This window comes from Dryas octopetala, chromosome 7 (genome assembly GCF_963921425.1).
Source record: "Dryas octopetala chromosome 7, drDryOcto1.1, whole genome shotgun sequence".
NCBI classification, from domain to species: Eukaryota; Viridiplantae; Streptophyta; class Magnoliopsida; order Rosales; family Rosaceae; genus Dryas; species Dryas octopetala.
In genome coordinates, this window is record NC_141372.1 from 6063433 (window position 1) to 6085299 (window position 21867).

General features: G+C 34.9%; 3 protein-coding genes across 3 annotated transcripts; 2 read left to right on the top strand and 1 right to left on the bottom strand.

Moving 5' to 3' along the window:
- Positions 1-193: 193 nt before the first annotated feature.
- On the bottom strand, positions 194-6684 carry ACDO1 (Protein kinase superfamily protein). Its single transcript, XM_086251615.1, has 14 exons — positions 6242-6684; positions 5585-5791; positions 5165-5254; positions 4899-5045; positions 4200-4364; positions 3893-4033; positions 3623-3802; positions 3014-3209; positions 2099-2226; positions 1703-1774; positions 1268-1380; positions 1025-1172; positions 834-903; positions 194-552 (listed from the first exon to the last, which is right to left on the bottom strand). The coding sequence occupies exons 1-14, from the start codon at positions 6557-6559 to the stop codon at positions 488-490; spliced, it is 2040 nt and encodes a 679-aa protein (XP_086107741.1). The 5' UTR covers positions 6560-6684; the 3' UTR covers positions 194-487.
- Positions 6685-9799: 3115 nt separating this feature from the next.
- Positions 9800-12938, top strand: LOC147278994 (replication protein A 32 kDa subunit A-like). The gene is made up of 10 exons (XM_086251904.1): positions 9800-9926; positions 10232-10342; positions 10523-10620; positions 10860-10901; positions 11003-11080; positions 11775-11853; positions 11982-12086; positions 12170-12249; positions 12422-12490; positions 12604-12938. Exons 1-10 carry the CDS (start codon positions 9822-9824, stop codon positions 12686-12688), a joined length of 852 nt encoding a protein of 283 aa, XP_086108030.1. The 5' UTR covers positions 9800-9821; the 3' UTR covers positions 12689-12938.
- A 3584-nt stretch (positions 12939-16522) lies between these two features.
- LOC147278995 (transcription repressor MYB6-like) lies at positions 16523-18130 on the top strand. Its single transcript, XM_086250294.1, has 4 exons — positions 16523-16655; positions 17209-17338; positions 17455-17978; positions 18036-18130. The coding sequence occupies exons 1-4, from the start codon at positions 16523-16525 to the stop codon at positions 18128-18130; spliced, it is 882 nt and encodes a 293-aa protein (XP_086106420.1).
- The last annotated feature ends 3737 nt before the right edge of the window (positions 18131-21867 follow it).

The window sequence follows — 21867 nt, forward strand, 5'->3', positions numbered from 1 at the left end:
TTAGAGCATGTAATTTCTTAAATGCTGAGTTTTGTTTAAATTCCGAGTTTTTTTTCCTCCATCCAAACACACCATAATAGTCCAGTAAGCAAAATGACATTTATCTCTTATTTTACTTTATTCATATTTTTCATTTATATATGGGTAACATTTTACATATTTTAGTTGGAATTTAAAACTACCAAAAATAAACTTATGCTGATATATTTTGAACATTGATAAAAAAATAAAACTTTTCTCATGAACTTATGGGTGGGAGAATTGTGATTTGCCCAAAAAACTGCATTTGCAGATACTTGCTATACCCAATAATGCTTCCTCCTATACAGATGCAGTGAACGTTTCTCATTTACAACATTCGCAAAGGCAATTTACAACTCGAGACAACAGGCTCTCGTACAATAAAAGCGTGTAAGGTTGGTGTCGTATAATACTCGTGTAATGTAGTAAGTTTGGTGTCGTTTTGCAGCTACTCCAAAAGCTCGAACTACCTATCAGATAAAACTGACTCACTCCAGGAAAGCATCAGATCTCGCACAACAGTTGGAAAGTCTGCAAGTCCCAGAACAAAGTTTTGAGAGATAAACATAGAAAATTGGAAAAAGAAAAAGGATTGGTTTTCTAGTGCCACACAATATTTAATCTGGCGAGTTTGATGCTATTTGTACACATGTACTGACTAACTCGCTCACAGAAATGGAACCCATTGACATAGGTGAATCCTACGCGGGTCTCATTTCTATAAAAGATTTAGTCAATAAATAGGATGGGGTACAAATGTTTTTATTCTTAATCTGGCATTTGAGTTTAAAATGGTTAAATGAAGCATTTACCTCGGGCCACTTCCACAGCAACTGACGGCATGTCTATTTGATCTTCGACCAATCTATATACATCCACAAGCTACAGAGAAGACATATTGACAACATAGTTTTGTGAAAACTTGGTCTCAAACTAACACTTTTGAAGGAAAAAAACAAAAAAAAAAACAGAAAAAGAGAGTTTTCTTCTCAGATTTTCATACCTCTTGAATGTGAAGCTTTGAATCTTCCGTGAAAGCAAGAAGAAGCTGTCTACGAATTCCTTCATCAAAAATGAAAAGGCGAGCTCCATCTTTGATGGTGTCAGTGAGGTCCAGTTTCTGACCAACTGGCAACTCTCTTGATCCTTGTCTACACAACAAAGCCCAAGAAAATGTAAGGAATTAAATAACTCCCAAGCAGAAGAATAAACAAAACTGGTCAGCAGGGCAAGAGAAGATACAGACATGTCTTTTGCTTGCAATGCAGGATTGCTGCTCATCTTGGCCACATTTTCTTTTGCAAGAACAAGGAGTTTTTCTAGCCGCTTCCATTGGAAAACACCATCTTTAAATAGTACCTAAAACCAGAAGCAGATTATTATCAAAGGATTTCAATTTCAGAAACCACCTACAGGCTACAGTTGATGATTCATGGACATGGCCAATTGACTAATTTTAGAAATAAATATCATGGTTTTGATTCATAATGCGTGCCAAAAAAGATCTTCTCATAGCTTAAGCTAACCAGAAAATTCCTCAAAAAGGTAAGTACTCCCATGGTTAACACTGCCCATTTCATTCAGAGCAAGTTGAGAATGGAAGGTTCTTTAACATACGAAGGTATCTTAAAAATTCAACACACTTCTAACGACATTAAAGACATAATAGCCTTGAACTGACCTGTATGAGGCGTTCACGTAGCGCCGGGTTTGGATCTGTTAGGAGTCGCTTTGCCACGTATGGATAGGCGACCTATTTTGACTGAATAATGTCAAGAATCGTATGGGAAAAGAAAGCATGTCATATAACACAGATGGCTATCACCACAATAATAAAATGTTACCTAGGAAATTAGGTTTCTAATTGTAAAACATGGCAGGTGCTCCATTGTAGCAATTAGTATGCACGTCTCAAGTACCATTTTTAATTAAAAAAAAGGTAACATTTTTAATTTCAACAATTTTTACCATTGGGTTGAATCTCTAAGAGAAAATTTCTACATGCCTAATTTCGTCAATTCAGAAGATATGATACCCAGAAAATGTGTAGGAGAAAAAGAACAAGATCTGTCCTTACCTCAAGAAATTTGAAGTCTGGCTGCAAAGTAAAACAGATGCCCTCTTGAGTCAATAAAGAACGGATAACAAGCGAAAACCTCTCTGGAATACGGATGGGATAGTTGTAGACTAATTGATTAAACTTCCCTGCAGCAGAGCCAGCAGAAATCATAGCGCATGTTAGTATATCATTAGGAAGGATAAAACAATAGGAAGTAATTTGTGGTCATACATAAAACACAATTAACTTATCTCTTTCCCACACAACAACAGAAACCCCTGCAGGCAACTAAATCATACCTAAATAGGGTATGATTTATATGAAGCATTTTATAAATATAAAAATATATCTACAAACACGCACACATGCACAGCGATTTAGAATATAATGTTCTATTATAAGAACAAGGTAACTAACAACATTGCAGGTACCCTGACATAAAATATATAATCATGACAAGTAAGCTGGAGCAAGAGGGTCATATCATTTCCAGTTAAATCTTACAAAGAGGCCAGGTAGTCAACTTGTAAAATCATCATACTTAGAGAACCAAGATCAGCTCTTGCTTTAATGTGGCTTTTAAGTAGCTACCCTCACTGTTTAGGCTACTCTTGTCATGTTTTAGAGAGTGAAAACATTATTGTTACAATAATAATTTGTATTCTTTTGGGAGGTACTAAACACAATAAGATATAGCCCTCTGTCATCTGATAAAACCCTTAATGCTAGCTGTCATCTTTAAATACTTATGATCCTTACCGTCCCTTTGTATTTCAAGACTTATGAGTACCCGAAACGAACCAGACAATCTAAACCACAATGTATAATGTAGAGAAGGGAAATGCATTTCCAATAGTTCTGAAATAAAGTTGATTACAGACTTCCAGCAAGTAAAGCTAAAATAAACATCAAAATTGTAGGTCATGAAATTACCGGTAACACTTCGAAAGTTAAAGTCAGACAGTCCTTTTCCAACAGAGTTCTGCCAGATTGATTCTAAAGCTGGAACAATAGGAGAGACATCAGTCCCAGGAGCCAAGAAGCCAAGCCTGGTGAAGTCATTTGCCATCTCAACATAATCCTCATTTACAGCATGGACAACAGCATCAATCAAAATCTGTTTATTTTGCTGAAATATAAAGACAGATCAGTATGAAGGCGGCAAAGTAAGACAAACTAAAGAATAATAGAAAATAACAGATATAAATACATTCCAATTTCTCATAGAGATCATTGAAATGCACTAGCTTTAGTGGTTGGGCTGTCCTTGTACATGTATGCATGGTTACTATATTTTACAAGACTATATTACAAGATTTAGTATAAAGTGAAAGTTATACATCTTTGTATGTTGTCCGCATATGCAATGGAAAAGAGACATCCTATCTACTGGAAGTATATTGATTTCTTCCATTGACCATTTGACCCCAAATCAACAAAATGTAAAATCTGGTCCCTGTATACTGAAGAGAAAAGAAACAGAGGCCTTATCTACTTTCTCAATCATCTTTTTGTTGAATGTTTTTGAAGTACATTTCTCACCTGACTAAGCACAGCAACATTCCCAAAGTCCACATATGCAATACGTCCATCACGCATAGCAAAAACATTTCCAGGATGTGGATCTCCATGGAACAACCCAAATTCTAGCAATTGCCGCAATGCCGCACTGACTCCAACTGTTAAGAACCCATTTATGTCAATACCAGCTTCTTTAATAGCCTGAAAATACAAGGAAGCATATTATTGATATAAAAATGATATCTTATCATGTTGCTTTAAAGTAGTACTGGTTATCTTGGCCAATCATACCTGTGGGTTAGTGCACCGAATACCATCAATCCACTCCATTACTAGAACACGTGGACCACAAAGCTGTTTGTAAACCCGAGGAATTTTGACAGTAGGATCATCTTTGAAGTTCTCAAGAAAATCTTCAATATTGCGAGCTTCCTGTATAGGACACAGTGTTCGTAGTAATTAGAAACTTCAAAAGAAAAATGCAACCACAATGGTGGTTAAAATTGCAATTCAAGGGATGATAATAAAGCCATAGGCATAGATACAAAGCAGCCAAAGTTCTATTTTTGTGCTTCTATAGAGCAGGTCTGAAAGGTACCAAAGTGTAATCAAGCTCCTCCAAAAGCTTCTCACCAAATTCATCAACAATCAGCTCAGCATTGCACCCCAGTTTCTGTAGACTGATGCCATTTAAGAATGAAGCAAGAGTACGGAACAGAAAAAGATCCCGATAAATTATAGGTTCTATCTGTGGCCTTTGAACCTGTAGGTATGAAAAAATATAAATTTTAGATTTTCTTCATCATTTTTTTCACAGGAACCTTTCCAAGTTCAAAGTAGTATGGAGATTGAAACTGAATTTTGGCACAAAAATAGCACTCATGTGAAAAAAGCTTAAGCATGACATAATGAACAGGTCCTGGAGATGGGAGTTGTGAACCAAAACCCAATTATTTCTCATAAAGAGGTTCAATACCTCTTATCTTTCCATCATATAACATGTGAGTTGCACTATTGGCAGAAATGTTGTACAATTGCATGTTAATAAGATCGATTAAAAATTTATAAAGAACGAAACTGCTAGAACAGCTGCTGTCCAGGGTGAAGGCTACTATGTATGTCTATGTGACTACAAAATTAAACAAATGGAAATACAGAAACTAGTGGCTTAAACAAATGTAGGTGGTTCTATCTATGGCGAACAACAATATCCAACAACTGGGACACGTTTACAACCTTTACAAAATTAATAATTGCAGATATGTTAAGTACATAAGAAAAAGGCCATCAGATAAACCTTAATAGCAACGTCCTCGCCAGTGTCACGTAAAGTAGCTCGGTAAACTTGCCCCAAACTTGCCGCTGCTATCGTCCGTGATGAAATTTTACTAAAAACAGCTTCTAGGGGTCGGCCCAATTCCTCTTCTATTATGTTGAAGGCAATCTGAACCAATGTCATACCATATGCTATTTTAGGTTATCTAAACCCCCACACAATAAAACTGTCTCATCGCAAATACAAGTAACTGGAAACAATAATTTTTTGGTAACATGATTTTTTACCTGATTGGGAAAGGGAGGAACATCGTCTTGAAGAATGCAAAGTTCATTCATATAATCTTCTCTGATAATATCGGGTCTGTTTGCAAGAACCTTTCAATACATGGGTGACATCAGGCATGTGTTTAATTGAGCAAACATATGAATTTAAAATTCAATTGGAATATGTTTGTACCACATAAGTCTACTTTCTCTAATCCTATCACTAGTGGATATACTGTTTTCTGCATCTTTCTTGAATTTGAACTCAATATATTCTGTTTTAGTTCTAGTAATTGTTAAACTTTTTTATTCTAACAAACTCATGTGTGTGTGTCATGATCTAGTTCTTGTATCTTAGAACAAAATTGCATTGCAATTAATGCAATGGGAGTAACCTGACATAACTCAACAAAGACAATAGGATATGACTGAGGTGCAAACCTGGCCGGCTTTGATGAAAGAAGGCCCCAGATCACATAGGAGATTTCTAAGCTGCCGAGCACGAAATGGAACGACTTCTTCATCCCTTCCAACGAAGTAGTCATACATCAAGGTAGACCAGTAAAATCCCAAGCTCCACACTATCTTCACACCTCGCGAAATTAGCAAAAATGTTGCCCCTCTGGATTCCAACACCTTATTCCTCACCTAATTATATGCAACATGAAATCCATACCAAAGTGAATACCAATGCCTAACAAATTCAACAGCAATTTCTGTCCATCCAAATATTTTCATAGTTCCATACTTTTATACCTTATCATTATGCAGCCTTTTCTTTTTAACTAGTGGATCATCAAATTAACCCAAAATTAAACACAAAACAATTTTTGTCCATCCAAATGTTTTTATAATTTCATACTTTTTATTATCATTATCCACTTTTTCGTAAAATTCACCCAAAATTAAACAAAAATTCATATGAAACACACTGAACTCCAACCAGGCTTAAATCATTTGCGTACCGTCACATTCACGTTTCATTATCAACAACATTAACATAAAACTTCGCATAAAAATTAGAAAAAAAAAAAAAAAAAACTGAATAATTGAATAGAATAGAAGATAAATTCACTCAGCTAGAGTTGAATTTCATACAGTCTCGGGAGTGTACTTGCGAAACGGCACGCAAACGCCGCGTTCGAAGTCGAGCTGCTCCATGGCGGCGCTAGGCTTGGTCGATTGTTCAAACGACGCCAAGCTCCTCGTGGTTTCGGTTGCGGAGGAAGCGACGCTCGAAACTCGAAACGGCAAGGGTTTCTTGCATCGTCGTATTCGTAGCCTGTAATTGAAGGAAGTTGAAGTTTGCGATGGTGGGGCGTCTCTGTGGCTCGGAAGAGCACGATGAGTTCTGGCGCTTAGGTGCTTGGTTGGAGAAGGAGCTGTGCTTATGCAATTCACATAGACAAAGTCCATGGCTTGATTGAATGGCTTCTGCTCTCAGTGAAGGTTGAGATTTCAGTGGAGGTCGAGACTTGAGAGAGAGAGGTGGTTAAAGGGAAGAGGCAAATGGCAAGTGAGCAACCACTTCAAAAATTAGTTGCAAAAAGAAAAAAGATATTTAAATTATATATATTTCTGTGAGCGATGGCGAGCCACATGAACTTTGTTTGGGACATTTTGGATAGTCGAAAACGCAAAGGAAAGTCGCGATAGTGGCAACTGACAGTGGCGGGTTGCACTGCTACGCAAATCTCTTCTTCCACCGGATATACGGTTAGGGTCATTTTGGTAAAAAAGAAATTTATTTTTGTCAAATTTTTTAAAAAAATTCATTTTTTTTTAAGTAAAGTACTATAAAATCTACTTTTAGACTATTTGTACAAATAAAGCCCACCTAAAATGTTGTAATGTCAAATAAATCATCTTTGTACAAATAAATCTTACATTATGTTTTGTTTTGTATTTTTGGAGCCGAGCACTCGATAGGTTTTTTTTTTTTTAATAGGGCAGATTGCCATTGTTATTGTATTGTTTGACAATGGTAATTTATTGGGTGTTTTTTTCAATTCAAATAATTATTGTTACACAGTAATAATGATTGTCATTATTGTCACACAGTAATAATTTTCAAGTGCACAATGACAATTTTTGAGTGCTCGGTGAACAATGTTGAGCGTTTGACTCATTAAAGTGGACTGGTCTGTCATTGTGTTTTTACAGATAATCCGGCCGATCATGGACTTTGTCATTTTAGACTTAAAAAAATTAAAAATCCTTATTTTTAAGGGTAATTTCGTTATGCTTAAGCACATGTGAAACTTGATAAAAAAAATTTAAGAGAGGAAATTATATGTGTGCCGATTGCTCGGCAGACTGTGGTCTTTCTCTTCAGCTGGGCCTCATCTTTTAATGATCCTCCTCCTTGTGTTGGCCCGTTGGGTTGGTTTTTTTTGACTTAATTGGTTTGGGTAGATTTATGTAATTTAGTTTGTTGTTCTGGGCCCTTTGGGCCCCCTTTCTTACCCCAAAAAAAAAAAAATTCAAATTTTGTGACCAGTGGTGCAGATGTTGCCAATGTACTGATCAATTTAACTTTCGTAGCAGTCAATTAAATTATATTTAACTTTCATTTCCTTTTTCCTTTCTAATTTTGGAAAGCATTTTCAGCATTACTGTTTTTAGTGCAGTTGTGAGATTGAATGTTTTTCCCTGATTGTTTTATTATGTGGGATTCCTGATATGTGTGGTTGGTTTAGGTATCGGTGGTTGGGATGGTTTTTGATAAAGCTGAAAGGAACACTGATGTTGGGTTCACTGTAGACGATGGAGGGCAAATATGAAAAATTTGAGTTAGTCCAAATAGTAAGAGTGAGTGAGATAGATCCATTTATTTATTTTAATGTCACAAAAAAAAAAAATGGAAAAAAAAAATGGTTAGGATCCGGATGGCGGAACCAACTATGAATTAGGATCCGAATCATCTTGTTGAAGGCCAAGTCCGAAGTGCTGAAACAAAGGAGGTGGGTTTTAGGCCTCTCAATCCATACAACACTCACAAACGACTAGTAGTGTGTCCATTGTCAACGCATTTGTTTAATGACGAATTCTTTGTTTCTCCCAAACCACACTTTGATAGCTCCTCATCCTCGCCTCTCTGCTTCCTTCTTTGATTCAAAAAAATTTAGTTATACTTAATTTAGAGTTAAGTCCTTTTTAAAAAAAAAATATGGCTTATTTGCACATTTGCCCTCTGACTTTTTGGTTTTTTCTCACTTTGCCCCCTCATATTTATTTGTATCATATAACCCTCTGAACTTTTATGTCGTATCCCACATTGCCCGATTCCGTCAACTCCGTCTTAACTTCCGTTACAGATGCTGACGTGGCGGGGTAATATCGTATTTTCATCCATAAAATATAGTTAAAATTATATTTAAATTAATAAAATTATAAAACTTAAAATTATAATTATATTTTAAATATACAATCTTAAAATTTAATTAAAATATAAATTTAAAAAATCGAGTCGGGTTGGACCTTGATTCGGTGTGGCACGGTGGCAGCCATGGTATTCTGGCTTCGCACGTCGACTGGGTTTCGCACCCTGTGCCTCGCATCTCTCTGGGTTTCGACTTGATTTTTTTTTTAAATTTAAGTTTTACATTTTTATTTTTCAGTTGTGATCAAATTGATGGATTCTATTTAGTGGTCGAATTTTGGTTCTATAGTGGTTTTGGAGCTGTAATTTTGATTGGGGTTTTGGTGGATTGGTGGTTTTGCTGATTTGAGCATGATAACCTAGAAAAAGAACCAAAAATTGCTCATTAACCAGTGAGCATTTGGTGATTTGAATCATCAAGATGCAAAGCAGAGACCGAGATGAGAACAGAGGGAGGGATGAGGAGAGAGATAGAGAGAAATGAGAGGAGGTGCGCGGCTGACGAGGATGGTGGTCCGGCTGATGGGGGAGGGAGGGAGGGTGAAGGTGGTGGTGGTGGGTTGCTGTTGGTGGTGGAAGGGAAGCAAGAGAGGGGTGAATGTGTTTTGATGGTTTTTTGTTTATTTATTTTGTGTTAATAATTTTTTAGTTTTATTTTTATTACTTAAAATGTGGAAGGATTGCCAACATGGAGTGTTGGGTCCCACAAATCCACAACATGGCACAAACATGGCCACGTCACGTCAGCATCTGTAACGGAAGTTAAGACGGAATTGACGGAATCGGGTAATGTGAGATACGACATAAAAGTTCAGGGGATTATAGGATACAAATAAATATAAGGAAGCAAAGTGAGAAAAAACCTAAAAATCAGAATACAAATGTGCAAATAAGCCAAAAAAATATTAAAGTTAGTCCAAGTAGTAACAGAGAGTAGACTAATGAGTTCAAATTAATTATATTGTTTAAACTTTAAAAAGAAAAAGTATCAAAGCCATAAAAACCAAGATGAAAAATGATCCAAAGTACGTGAATCGGCGAATGTAAATTTAATTTAAATAAAAAAATCCAAATGGATAATTCGGATCCGACCCTTAACTAGGGGTGGGCCGGGTTCATAACTAGGGATTGAATAGGAAAAAGATGAAAGATTTAGCGGGAAAATCAAAACAAGATCGGCGGGAAGACCCTTTACATTCATAACTATCTCATATAAATACCATTAATTTATTTCATTAGCGCCACTTTCATTCCCTCTCTTTCTCAGATCTCTCTCTCTCTCTAACGGTTTCAGCGATGTTCTCCGGCAGCCAATTTGACTCCACCTCCACCTTCACCGGCGGCGGCTTTATGGCTTCTCAGTCTACTCAGTTCGGCGATTCCACTCCCTCTCCGGCCAGGGTAACCTCTCTCTCTCTCTCTCTCTCTCTCTCTCTCTCTCTCTCTCTCTCTCTCTCTCTCTCTACTTTCTCATCTGCCTCTCTAGCTTCTCGAATTAACTTTAGGTCAAATGAAATTGCACAATTATCGAATAAATTAAAGGAAAATTTAAAAATAGTTGATTAAGTAAGGGTTTTTATACGACTTAGGGTTTTGACCAAAGTCAGTGTTTGGCTGCTTTCTTGGCGACCAAGCAGTGGTTTATGTTTTGTTACCGTTATTTATTTCTGTATTTTAAAGTATTGTTACTTTGATTGTTGTTGCAGAGTCGCGAGACTCAAGGATTGGTTCCTGTGACTGTGAAGCAGATAAGTGAAGCTCATCAGGCTGGTGATGAAAAATCAAATTTTGTGATCAGTGGTGCAGATGTTGCCAATGTACTGATCATTTTAACTTTCGTAGCAGTCAATTAAATTATATTTAACTTTCATTTCCTTTTTCCTTTCTAATTTTGGAAAGCATTTTCAGTATTACTGTTTTTAGTGCAGTTGTGAGATTGAATGTTTTTCCCTGATTGTTTTATTATGTGGGATTCCTGATATGTGTGGTTGGTTTAGGTATCGGTGGTTGGGATGGTTTTTGATAAAGCTGAAAGGAACACTGATGTTGGGTTCACTGTAGACGATGGAACAGGGCAAATAAAATGTCGAAGATGGTAATCTTTTCAATTTTTCCAGTTTAAAATTTTACTTTGTTAGAAGTTTTGAAGAGTTCATTTGGATTTTAGCGTTTATTGCAATGTACAATTTACCAACAGAAGCTAAAAGGTTTTTCAATTATACACACCAATTGCATCCACAGACATAGATAGATGGGCTGGTAGTAATTTAAGTTTTGAATCCACTCTGATTTCTGCAATATGAGTTAAAACTCTGTGTTTTATTCTTTTAATAGGGTGAATGAGAGCTTTGACTCAAAAGAAATGGAGGAAATACAGTAAGTTTCACTCAAAAGCCCTCTCATAGATATCAGATTTAATGAACAATCAAAACATTTGGAGGTTCTTATATATTATTTTCTAACTTGTTTTGCAACAGAGATGGAATGTATGTTCGTGTTAATGGACACTTGAAAGTCTTTCAAGGCATTCGACAAATAGTTGCCTTCTCTGTGAGGTATGGGTATAAAAATTCTCTCTTTATTTGAGCAAATTGGATGTCTGAGGATATTTTTAATTGTTTTTAATTCTTATGTTTAACCATTCTCATTGTACTTAGACAAATAACTGTCGTCAATGCTTCATTTGACTATATATTTACACATATATATATTTTTAATAGAAGTAGGATGATGCCATTGAAATAGGTGCCGCATATATATTTACACATAATATACACGCAGGGGCACAGTGTGAGAGCGCGCACACACACACATGAACATTGCATCTCATATGGTTGAAGCAAAACATGGAAATTTGTATCAATCTTATTACTTGTTTGGAGATTTTTTTTCTTCTTTTTCCTTGATTCTGTCGACATCTTAAAATATTGTACTGTTAAAGAAGTTGGATCCAAACAACTCTTGTTGAAAAACGGTTTTGAATTGGATTTTAATTTTGGATCTTTGATTAACTTTTTGGTGAGTTTATTTTCTTTCTTTGTTGGTTGTAATATTTCGTGAGACATTATTTGGAGAATTGTTATTTCTGGTAATTACTGGTTCACTGCATGAATGAAAACAAAATCTAGTAATAGTCTGGTTGGATGTTTCTAATTTTGAAAAATCTATGGCTGCTGTGTATCTTACTTGTTGACGCTGCCTTTCTTGGTACTCAGACTTGTCAACCTTGAACTTTGGTTTGTGTTCCAGGCCTGTGACAAACTTTGATGAAGTTAGCTTCCACTTTATTGAATGCATACATAACCACTTACAGAGATCCAAGCTACAGGTATCAATACCAACTTGAATTGATGAAGCAATAACATTTTTTTATGTATGCATTCACTTGAAGATGAATTTGAATATTATTCGCATCTTGTGTCCTTTTATTTATATATGGTGTATTTCAATTTGTAGCTGCAAGGAAATGGTGCAACTCAACCGCACTCTGTGGATGCATCTGATCTGCACACTCCTGTGCGGAGTGGCTCAACTGGATATCAGACAGCTCCATCCAACCAAGTAAGTTATCTGAATATGAGAAGTTACATTTCAAACTATCCTACTTATGTTTAGCATGTGATTTTAATGTTCAATTTTTGTAGTTCTCGGGGCAAATTAGTGCTGATGGACTAAAGGGATGTGACCAGTTGGTCCTTGACTATCTTCAGCAGCCTTCAAGCATGTGAGTTACCATTTTACCATTAACTTTCATGTTCTAGTTTTTTAAATTTTTTTACTGTTGCCTTGTTCCATGTAAAATGTGTTGGTTGGTGGTGTTTGGTAGCAGTTTTTTCACCTGTTATTTATCTTGGTGCTGACCATATTGAACTTTTGGGATGAGTTTTCTGTTGCAGTGGGAAAGAAAAAGGGATACACAGAGATGAACTTGCCCAGCATCTGAAAATCCCTGTGGAAAAGATCTTGTACTCTCTCTCTCTCTCTCACTCACACACACACACACACACTTACTCGCTGAGGTGTGCAGGAGTAACTTATTTATATTCATAATTTCACCTTCTTTTTTTTTCTATTCCAGGGAAGCTATTAGGTCACTTGAAGAGGAAGGCTTAATATATTCCACAATTGATGAGTTTCACTACAAGTCAGCTGCATATGGTTAATATTATTCACGAATATAACTTTGTGATACGGTGGGAAATTACTTGTATGAATGCTGTTATGTAGAAAATCATACCTTTGGATGTTCAAGTGGTTTAGTACCCTAGTTCAAGCAATTTGACTTGTTTGTTGTTCTGGTTAGATTGATCATGTTAGTTGTGAAGAGTGATACTCTGCCAGACAATTTTCTAGATTGAACATTCACTAGTGTTGGAATATAAAACAATAGTTCGGATAAAAATATAAAACAATAGTGGGTTACCAGTCTAATAATTTGAGCTTATTAGAAATAATAATATATCAACTCTTATTTTTTGGTTGAAATATATCAACTTTTTATATTGAAAGGCATTTTTGAAATTGCCAGCTACTATAGTAGCTTGATACTTTAACGTTATTTTCATTTCTTTCTATATGGAATCAAATGAAAGAGATAGATATTGAGTACTGTATGCTCTTGTTAAATAGAAATTTTACTTGAGAAAGAAGCTTGGGTTAGGTATTTTGGATTGGGCTTCAAATGGAGAATTGGGTCGAGTATTTCAGATTTCTGTCCCAAGCCCATACTTGCTTTTGGGTTGTTTTAACTTGTCTTTTTCTCAAGACGATGAGGGGAGGGAATATTTCCGAGTGGGCTTCAAATTTGGGCTGATAGAAAAACTAGCAGTATGGCCCGCATAGGGTCTATTGGCCCACGAAAAGGAGTTAGGTTTGGGTTCGAGTAGGCTAAGAAGTATACTGTGGTCTCTGTTGGCCAACAAAGAGGAGGTATATTCTATGGTTAGGTTGAAAATTGTAAAACATTTTTATTTTTCACTTGACTACTCAAAGTCTAAATTGTTATTTTTGCACGTTTGTTTTGGGCTCTTGCAATCTAGAAACCACTTGTTTGAATGTCTAGCCTAATTTTTTATTTTTTATTATCGTAGATATAGTCTAGGTTTGTCAACATAACAATAACATGCTAGATATCCAATCAGTAATCTGTTGAATAAATATTTCTTTGATTTACTACAAATCATGTGATGTCACCCATGATACTTCAAACATTGAAATGTCGACTAAAATATTCCCTTGTCATGATAATTATATGTATGTAATAATATCATTGAACATATAGTGACTGGTGAAGGAAATATTGCTGTTTGTATGATCCATTTCTCAAAGAGACATTTTTATTGATTAAAAAATAAGCTTATTTGTGTTTTACTCATGAGAAGCATATTCATAGGCTAAAATAGAACCCTAATTAACTACCAAAAGCATATAGGTAGCTAGCTAGAATATAACCTTAACAATATTTAGGTAACACACAAGCAAGCTATGACAAGGACTATATGATATGAAAATGTTGATATTGATGCATTGATCTAGTCTTGTAGGAAATAATTGAGGCACTAATTAAACACAGGCAATTAGCTCATATAATATGAAAGTATTAGCTGGAGAGCCAAAACATACTAAAAGTTCCTTAAAAAATACATTTGCATGGTGCCTCCATGTAAGTTAAAAATGTTAGAAATCAATCAACAAGTTATCATGACAAAGATTTTGCCTTACTGAGCCCAAACAATGGACCAACTAATTAAGACCATGATTCACCTAAATTTCAATGTGATCGATCATTCATTAAGGAACTCATTAATAAATTAATAGATTGATTACATACGTAATGTGAGTATGTGACTGTGACATGGTTGATACTTAATCAAATTTTGACCTTTAGTGCCTAAGTAAACCTTAACTTTAGTGTTCCCAAAAAGATTGTTGCACCAATTAACTTTCAGCAGCTAACGAATTTTCAACTTTTTCTTAACCTTGTTTGAATGTCAACTTCTCTTTGAGTTGGTTGAATGACAAACGTCATATAATAACTAACTATGTAGCTAGGAAAGGCAGTTGATCACATTTCAAATTCATAGTTTAATTGAAAAATCAAGATTATTAATTGTAAGCATACAAGCACGTGAATCCAAAACCCTAATTAAAATATTAGAAGGGTGGCAACCCGATAAAACTTAAACTATCTGCATGGCTCCTACTCCCTCCCTCCCTTCCCCCCCCCCCCCTCTCTCTCTCTCTCTCTCTCACTCTATCTCTCTCTCTCTCAAACCATAAAATTAGTATATTACAGATTGAGTACGTATTATTACACTTACCCAAGTTTATTTTTCAAATGATGTACTGATAGTGTTGTATTTTATTCAAATTGATAATTAAGTAACGTTGCATTCACTAAATTTAATAGAAAATTAGGATTAAATATCAAATATCAATAGTTTTTTAGTAAAGCAGCAATACACTAATTTTTTTTAGTAAAGCAGCAAGACACTAATTTTTTTTAGTTTAGGTACTAATTTAGAGTAAAACATTTTGGATTAGGTCACAAATCCGTTTGTTATACAGTTGTGACTGTCGAACAGTTACAGTTGTAATTGTCGAACAGTCACAGTTGTGACTATTTAAAATTTATAAAAAATCAAAATTTTTAAGGGTTTCATAATTTTGATTTAGGTTTGGGGGATGAAATCCTATAACCCAAAGACTAAACATTAAAGTTTAAACCTTGCAAATATTAAAAAAACAACAAATCAATAAAAAAGTTTTGATTGTTAGACAGTCACAGTTTGACATAACCATGTTTTTTAAAGTTGGTACTTAAACTAAAATTTAGTACCTAAAGTGAAATGACATAAATGTTTTAGTAGTTGAAATGAAAAAACATTATAATTTGGTATCTAAAGTCATTGGTTGAATGACAAACGTCATATAGTAACTAACTATGTAGCTAGGAAAGGCAGTTGATCACATTTCAAATTCATAGTTTAATTGAAAAATCAAGATTATTAATTGTAAGCATACAAGCACGTGAATCCAAAACCCTAATTAAAATATTAGAAGGGTGGCAACCCGATAAAACTTAAACTATCTGCATGGCTCCTACTCCCTCCCTCCCTTCCCCCCCTCCCCCTCTCTCTCTCTCTCTCTCTCTCTCTCTCTCTCTCTCTCTCTCACTCTATCTCTCTCTCTCTCAAACCATAAAATTAGTATATTACAGATTGAGTACGTATTATTACACTTACCCAAGTTTATTTTTCAAATGATGTACTGATAGTGTTGTATTTTATTCAAATTGATAATTAAGTAACGTTGCATTCACTAAATTTAATTATCAAATTTTGTTCACCAAATAACGTGGTGGTGTTTCTGTTACTTAATTAGATTCGTTGGAAAGAAATATTTGTATAAATAACATTTTTCTTTAAATTTGAGTGAATCACCACGATTATTTTTACAAAATAAAATATTGATGCATTAATTAACGAGCAGATTTAGTGATCATGTTAATAGCATTTATTGTTATAGATTTACAAGATGTATTTAGTGATCATGTACATAGCATTTATTGTTATAGATTTACAAGATGTATTTGTACGCAGACCACGTTCTCTATATTACAGAAGAAAGAGGATATTCATTCCCAAGCCAAAATTAATTAAAAGAAATCTTCAAGACAAGTGGAACATGGCAGTCTTCCATTTTATTAATGGTTGGGTCCATGCACCTTGGAACTTGTTAATTTATATATGTGTGTGTGTGATCCAATTCTTTGTAGGCTAAATGTATTCGATCTAATTGGTCGGATGCTTGGCTCAGATCTCTAAGAAAAAAGTGACAGATTATATAATTAGTGCATAACAGTACGGTACACATGAATCAACATTCATCTATAAAAATCAGTACTCATTTCCCCCACAGTTGGAAACTAACAGAGACTGTGATTTGTGCCATTGCCACTATTCATTAGAGAGAGAGAGAGAGAGAGAGAGAGAGAGATGGGTAGAGGTCCAAGGTGTTCTAAGGATGGACTGAACAAAGGGGCTTGGATGGCTGCCGAAGACAAATTGCTCATGGATTATGTCAAATCTAATGGTGAAGGAAAGTGGAGCAATGTTGCCAAACAAACAGGTACATCTTAATTATAACTTCATTCCTTTTCAATTCCCTAGCTGCCATTTTCATGTTGAAGTTGTAAAATTGAACATGCAGCAACAAACCCAATATTCAGAGACTTGGGTTTAATTACTTGAATTTTGACCACTAATTAAGAACAGCATTATATTTAATTGCTTACTTGTTTGTTACGTGAGAAATATTGGTCTTTAATTTAGCCATTATGGGATTGCTTGTTTGTTAAGTGAGAGAGCTAGGTTTATTTTTCATTAATCAGATTCATGACAAGGTCTTTTATGAATGGCAATCCCAATAAAACTTTGTGTTCAACAATTTATGAAAGGAGGATCGAAACAGTTTTGGAAAAAGAGAAATTTCTTCTTCTTTTGTTTTTCTTGGGGGTGGGAAGGAGTTAGTTGACTGTTGAATAGTAAGTAAGCTAGCTAATTATAATTATTAATAAACAAATTTAAACTATATATAAATGAGGAGGATATACATGTTAATTACATGCACATGCATGATCACATGCATGAGGTTGATTTGTGTCCACATAATGATATTGCAGGTCTTAAGAGATGTGGCAAGAGCTGCAGGCTTCGTTGGATGAACTATCTGAGACCAGATATCAAAAGAGGCAGCATTTCAGATGATGAAGAAGAATTAATCATCAGGCTGCATAAGCTCCTAGGCAACAGGTACTTTTATTTTTCTTCAGTAAATTGTAATTATAAAATAAAAGAATTTGAAAAAGATCGAACCCTCGACTTATCTTAATTCTAACCAATTTTTCATTCTACGAGTGTGTTTGTAGATGGTCTCTGATAGCAGGAAGACTTCCTGGGCGAACAGACAATGAAATCAAGAATTACTGGAACTCCAATTTGGCCAAAAAATTGGCACAAGATCTCCCACCATTCCACTCTAAAAACAATGACAAGAAACCCATAAATACTAAACCTTCATCACCTAGCAACAGGGTCATAATGGTCACTCCACAGAAACACACAGATGCTCATCAAAACCATGAGAGCACTAATGTGGGGGTGGGAGTAGTACCTATAAATAATCCCAACTTGGTAGTTAAAAAGTTTGAGTCACAATCCAGTGAAGGCTCACCATCAACAGCTAGTTCTACTGATGAGGGTGAAATGGGAGCTGATGACCATTGCCCAAATTTCATGATGGATTTTAACACAGATGAGGATTTTTGCAAAATTCTAGACTGTGACTTTGCAAAGCTCAGTGGGGTTGATATGAACCATTTGAGCAATGCCGTTGATGATGAACATAGTCATCATCCAATTTTAGTACTACCAAAGCAGATAATGGGGAAGAGCCAACTATGTGGTGGGAGTGATGAGTATGGTGATGGTGGTCATGAAGCTGCTGCAGATACTGGTGCTCCTGATTTTGGGTCCTTGGCTTCATTTCTGGAGGCAGATGAGGATTGGCTTGGGAATGATCTAAAAATCATGCTTTCTGACTAATTAATTAATTAGAGATTTTGTATGCTTAATTAATTTATAGCTAACTAGCTACCAAGGCCCCATATGTTTTGTCTCAATACTGTGAATAATGAGTGCAACTAGTAATAATTAATTAGCTGTTGGGTGGGGTAAAATCTTGGCTGAGATCATAAAACTATTTGTAGCACAGGGTTCGTGGTTATTAGTCCAATTGAGTAGGCAACCATGCAAAATAATTTGTGTTTGATGATCATCCAATTAATCCCACCAAAATTCACTTTCTCTAGCTCTGTGTGTGTCCTTCTCTCGATCTCCTTTATTATTTGATGGAAAATCAATAATGTGTAGCTATAAAAGAGTGGCAAAATCAAATGCAAGAAGAAAAATGTTTTGTCATTAATCAGAAAATTCAATTACAAACTTGCTGAGGTTTATGTTTTGGAGCCTCTGTTCGGCAATACAAAGTGAATCATGGACGATTGAGTGAATGGTTGCACAACTGATGAGGCTTTTTCTCTCATTAATTGAAGTACTAGTATAATTTTATAAATGTATAAGTGTATAACACAGTCGCACATAAAATAAATTCATTTTACAGATAATTAATTTAAAAGCATGTAGTTAAGAATACTAGAACTAATTCCTTCTCAAAAAGAGATCGAGTACTAGAACCAATTAAATCAAAATCCATTATTTAAATTGATCAATTCAGTTTCTTGGATTCAGAAAATATCAATTCAAACATATGTAACACTTTTTCTCAAAAAAAAAAAAAAAAAACATATGTAACACTGGTCTGGTCAACCATATGTAACAGTCCTTAATTTGTCATATGAATATTGTTTTGATAAACTTTAATTGATTTTCGTAATATTGTTAAATTATAAGAAAGTGGATCCCTAATCAGATTTATTGGCACCAGACTAGGATCCCAGAGTATAGTCCGTCCATACGCGCAGAGGCGTGTAATTTTAAACAAAGAAAATCAAAACGTTTTCATTCTCCGTTTTCCTATTTTTCCGGCTGTCAAACATTACATTGGATTTTAATTAAAGTCAATCTTCAAACTACCTTGTTTCTTGAACAATACAAAGACAAAAAAACAATCGAATTTGATAACCTATTTTTTTCTTTTTGGGCCGCTATTGGGTAGTAGACTTAGTACATGTCCCAATTCCTAGGTAAACCCTAGAAATTTCAACCCTAAATTCGGCTTGCTGGGCCCATCCCACTAGGCACTAGTACTGAAAACATGTGCAGCTAGCAATTATTAATTGTAACACAATTGAACACCCGTGGTCATTGTCCTCATGTCACGTGTTTATGTTCACAGTCCAAGCGCCTGTGTATATATTATGTGACAACCTAGATCTAGAGTACTGAGATTTACATATATCCATAGACATGACAATCATAGTCTATAATCAATTAATCATGAGCAACTGTAGGTGATGATTAATTCACATACATTAACGATTGGTACAACTGTTAAATTAATGTATTAAGTTGAAAATTGAAATAATGTTGGTTTAGTGCAGGTCTTAAGTTTTATATATGGTGCAAGGCTACTGGCAGATGATGACTTAGTGTAATTTAAATTGCTTTTTATTAATTGGGTTTATGTTATTTTTTTAGTTGGTCTCTAAGTTAACTTTGTTTGTAACTTTGTCTGTAAGTTAAGTAGTTAACTTTGTTATTTTTTTGGTTGGTTTGTAAGTTAACTTTGTAATATAAATTTGTAGGGTAAGATGTGCTTTAACTTAACTTTGTAATTTACTATGTATTTTTGGTTAAGTTCATTACTAAAACTTGTTAATTTGGTTGGGTTTGAAGCATAAATGGTTCAAAAACCAAATGTGAACCCTAAAAAAACAAATAGCTTGAGGCCCAAAACCGAAATGTACAACCGAATTGAACCAGAACAAAAAATGTCCGAATTAATTTAGTTTTCTAAAGTATTACATGGTTTTTAAAACCAAATTGAACCGTAATAGCCTCCTGGGCTTGCCTCATGGTTTCAGGAGTAAAATGGGCGGAACCGAACCGTACCCACTCCTACTTAAGAATTAGTATGAGATTTCTTTTATATAATACCTTAGCTTGTACTTTATTTTCAAAAAATAAATTTCGTTGATATTGTAATAATTATATTATCTCTATTCTCACTTTCCAAATATTGAAATTGATCATCAGAATCTTGCATTTTATGAGTTTCTAAAATTACATTAAATTGAACGAGTATAAATTAAATTTTTGGAAGCTCACGCACTGCACAAAACACACTAATTAAGCTACCATTACCATGAGGTCTTCAACTTAATGCAAACTAATTACAGAGTCATGCTCACCTTAAAGACAAATTTAAAGCATTATTGAACACTTATTGCACTTAATAGTTGAATTTATTATATTGATGTAATGGATTATTAATTTCGACAATTACAAATTTAATCTAATGGTAACTATATATACATTATCTCAGGATTGCTCAAATGTCAAAATTTATCCCTAATATAAGAAGTTTGATTGATTAAGTATACTAAACATGCATGTGCTGTTGCCTTCATATATTACCAATAAAAATTAATGAAGTGTTTTTTTCAAATGGGAATTCCTTCATTCTATAAAGCATATGCTAGACATTAGACAATAGTACCGGGGGCAATGTAATTTCCTGCTACATATCTATTTCTTATTTTCTACTTGTACGTTTAATTTCATGGCCTCTAAAAAAGTAGTGCATGTGGTCACGCTGCCAAACCTTTTGATGGGATGAAATTTTTTTTTCCCCTTTTGTGGGACCCGATTTCTGCGAATCAGCCCAACCTTCTTTTGGGCCGGGATTTGGGTTTCCTAATCCAAGGCTTCTTGTTCAGAGCCCAACTTAAAAAATTGAAGACCAAGACCCAAATCAATTAAGTTACATGTGCTGGTTAAATTTCAGCACATGTCCGTCAATAAAAAGAATAAAATGTGGCTTAACTTCCCAAAACCCATGATCTCCAGTTCTCCACCGATGTCGCCCACGCATATCATGCATGGCCAACATGAGTAATGGAGATCATGGTACCTTGAGGATCAAGAAAATTCTATCTTACAAATACCTATATTTTAGACAATTTAAGATACACAATTCATATCTACTGACAAGGTAATCAATTGAAAAAATACTCATTTAGACATCGGAGTGTCATTGGAGGTACACCTCCCCTCCATTTTCTGGCAATCAAGATTACAAAAATCACAAGAAGTATAGCACTCGTCACGGTTCCAAAGGTCAAATTGCTCATTTTATTTATTTGTTAATTAATTGTCTATTTCGGAAATTTTTAGCATCGAACACCTTTTCTTTTTCTCTTTGCTTTCTTTATCTTTCCCAATCCCATGAAAAACAACATAACATGCACACTTTATTTTCGTTTTGTTGGTCGGAAATTAAAGTGGATAAATCGATGTGCCACATGCACACATCCCCCATCTTTAAAAAGATATCGAATCCACAATCCCATTTGGACACGTGGCATGTGACACCTGGGCTTGGCGATATCAAACAGTCCCCATCTGCTCCACGTGAAGCCCCTCCCATATTTGCTCTCCCTCCCCATTGTTGGGGACCTCATGTTGATGTCGTTTTAATAGAATCAGTTCCAATCAAATCCCAATCAAGAAAAGTACTCGGTCATGATATATATATATATATACATTTATATATATGATTGGATATGTATATATAGCATGACCGAGTACTTTTCTCTCTC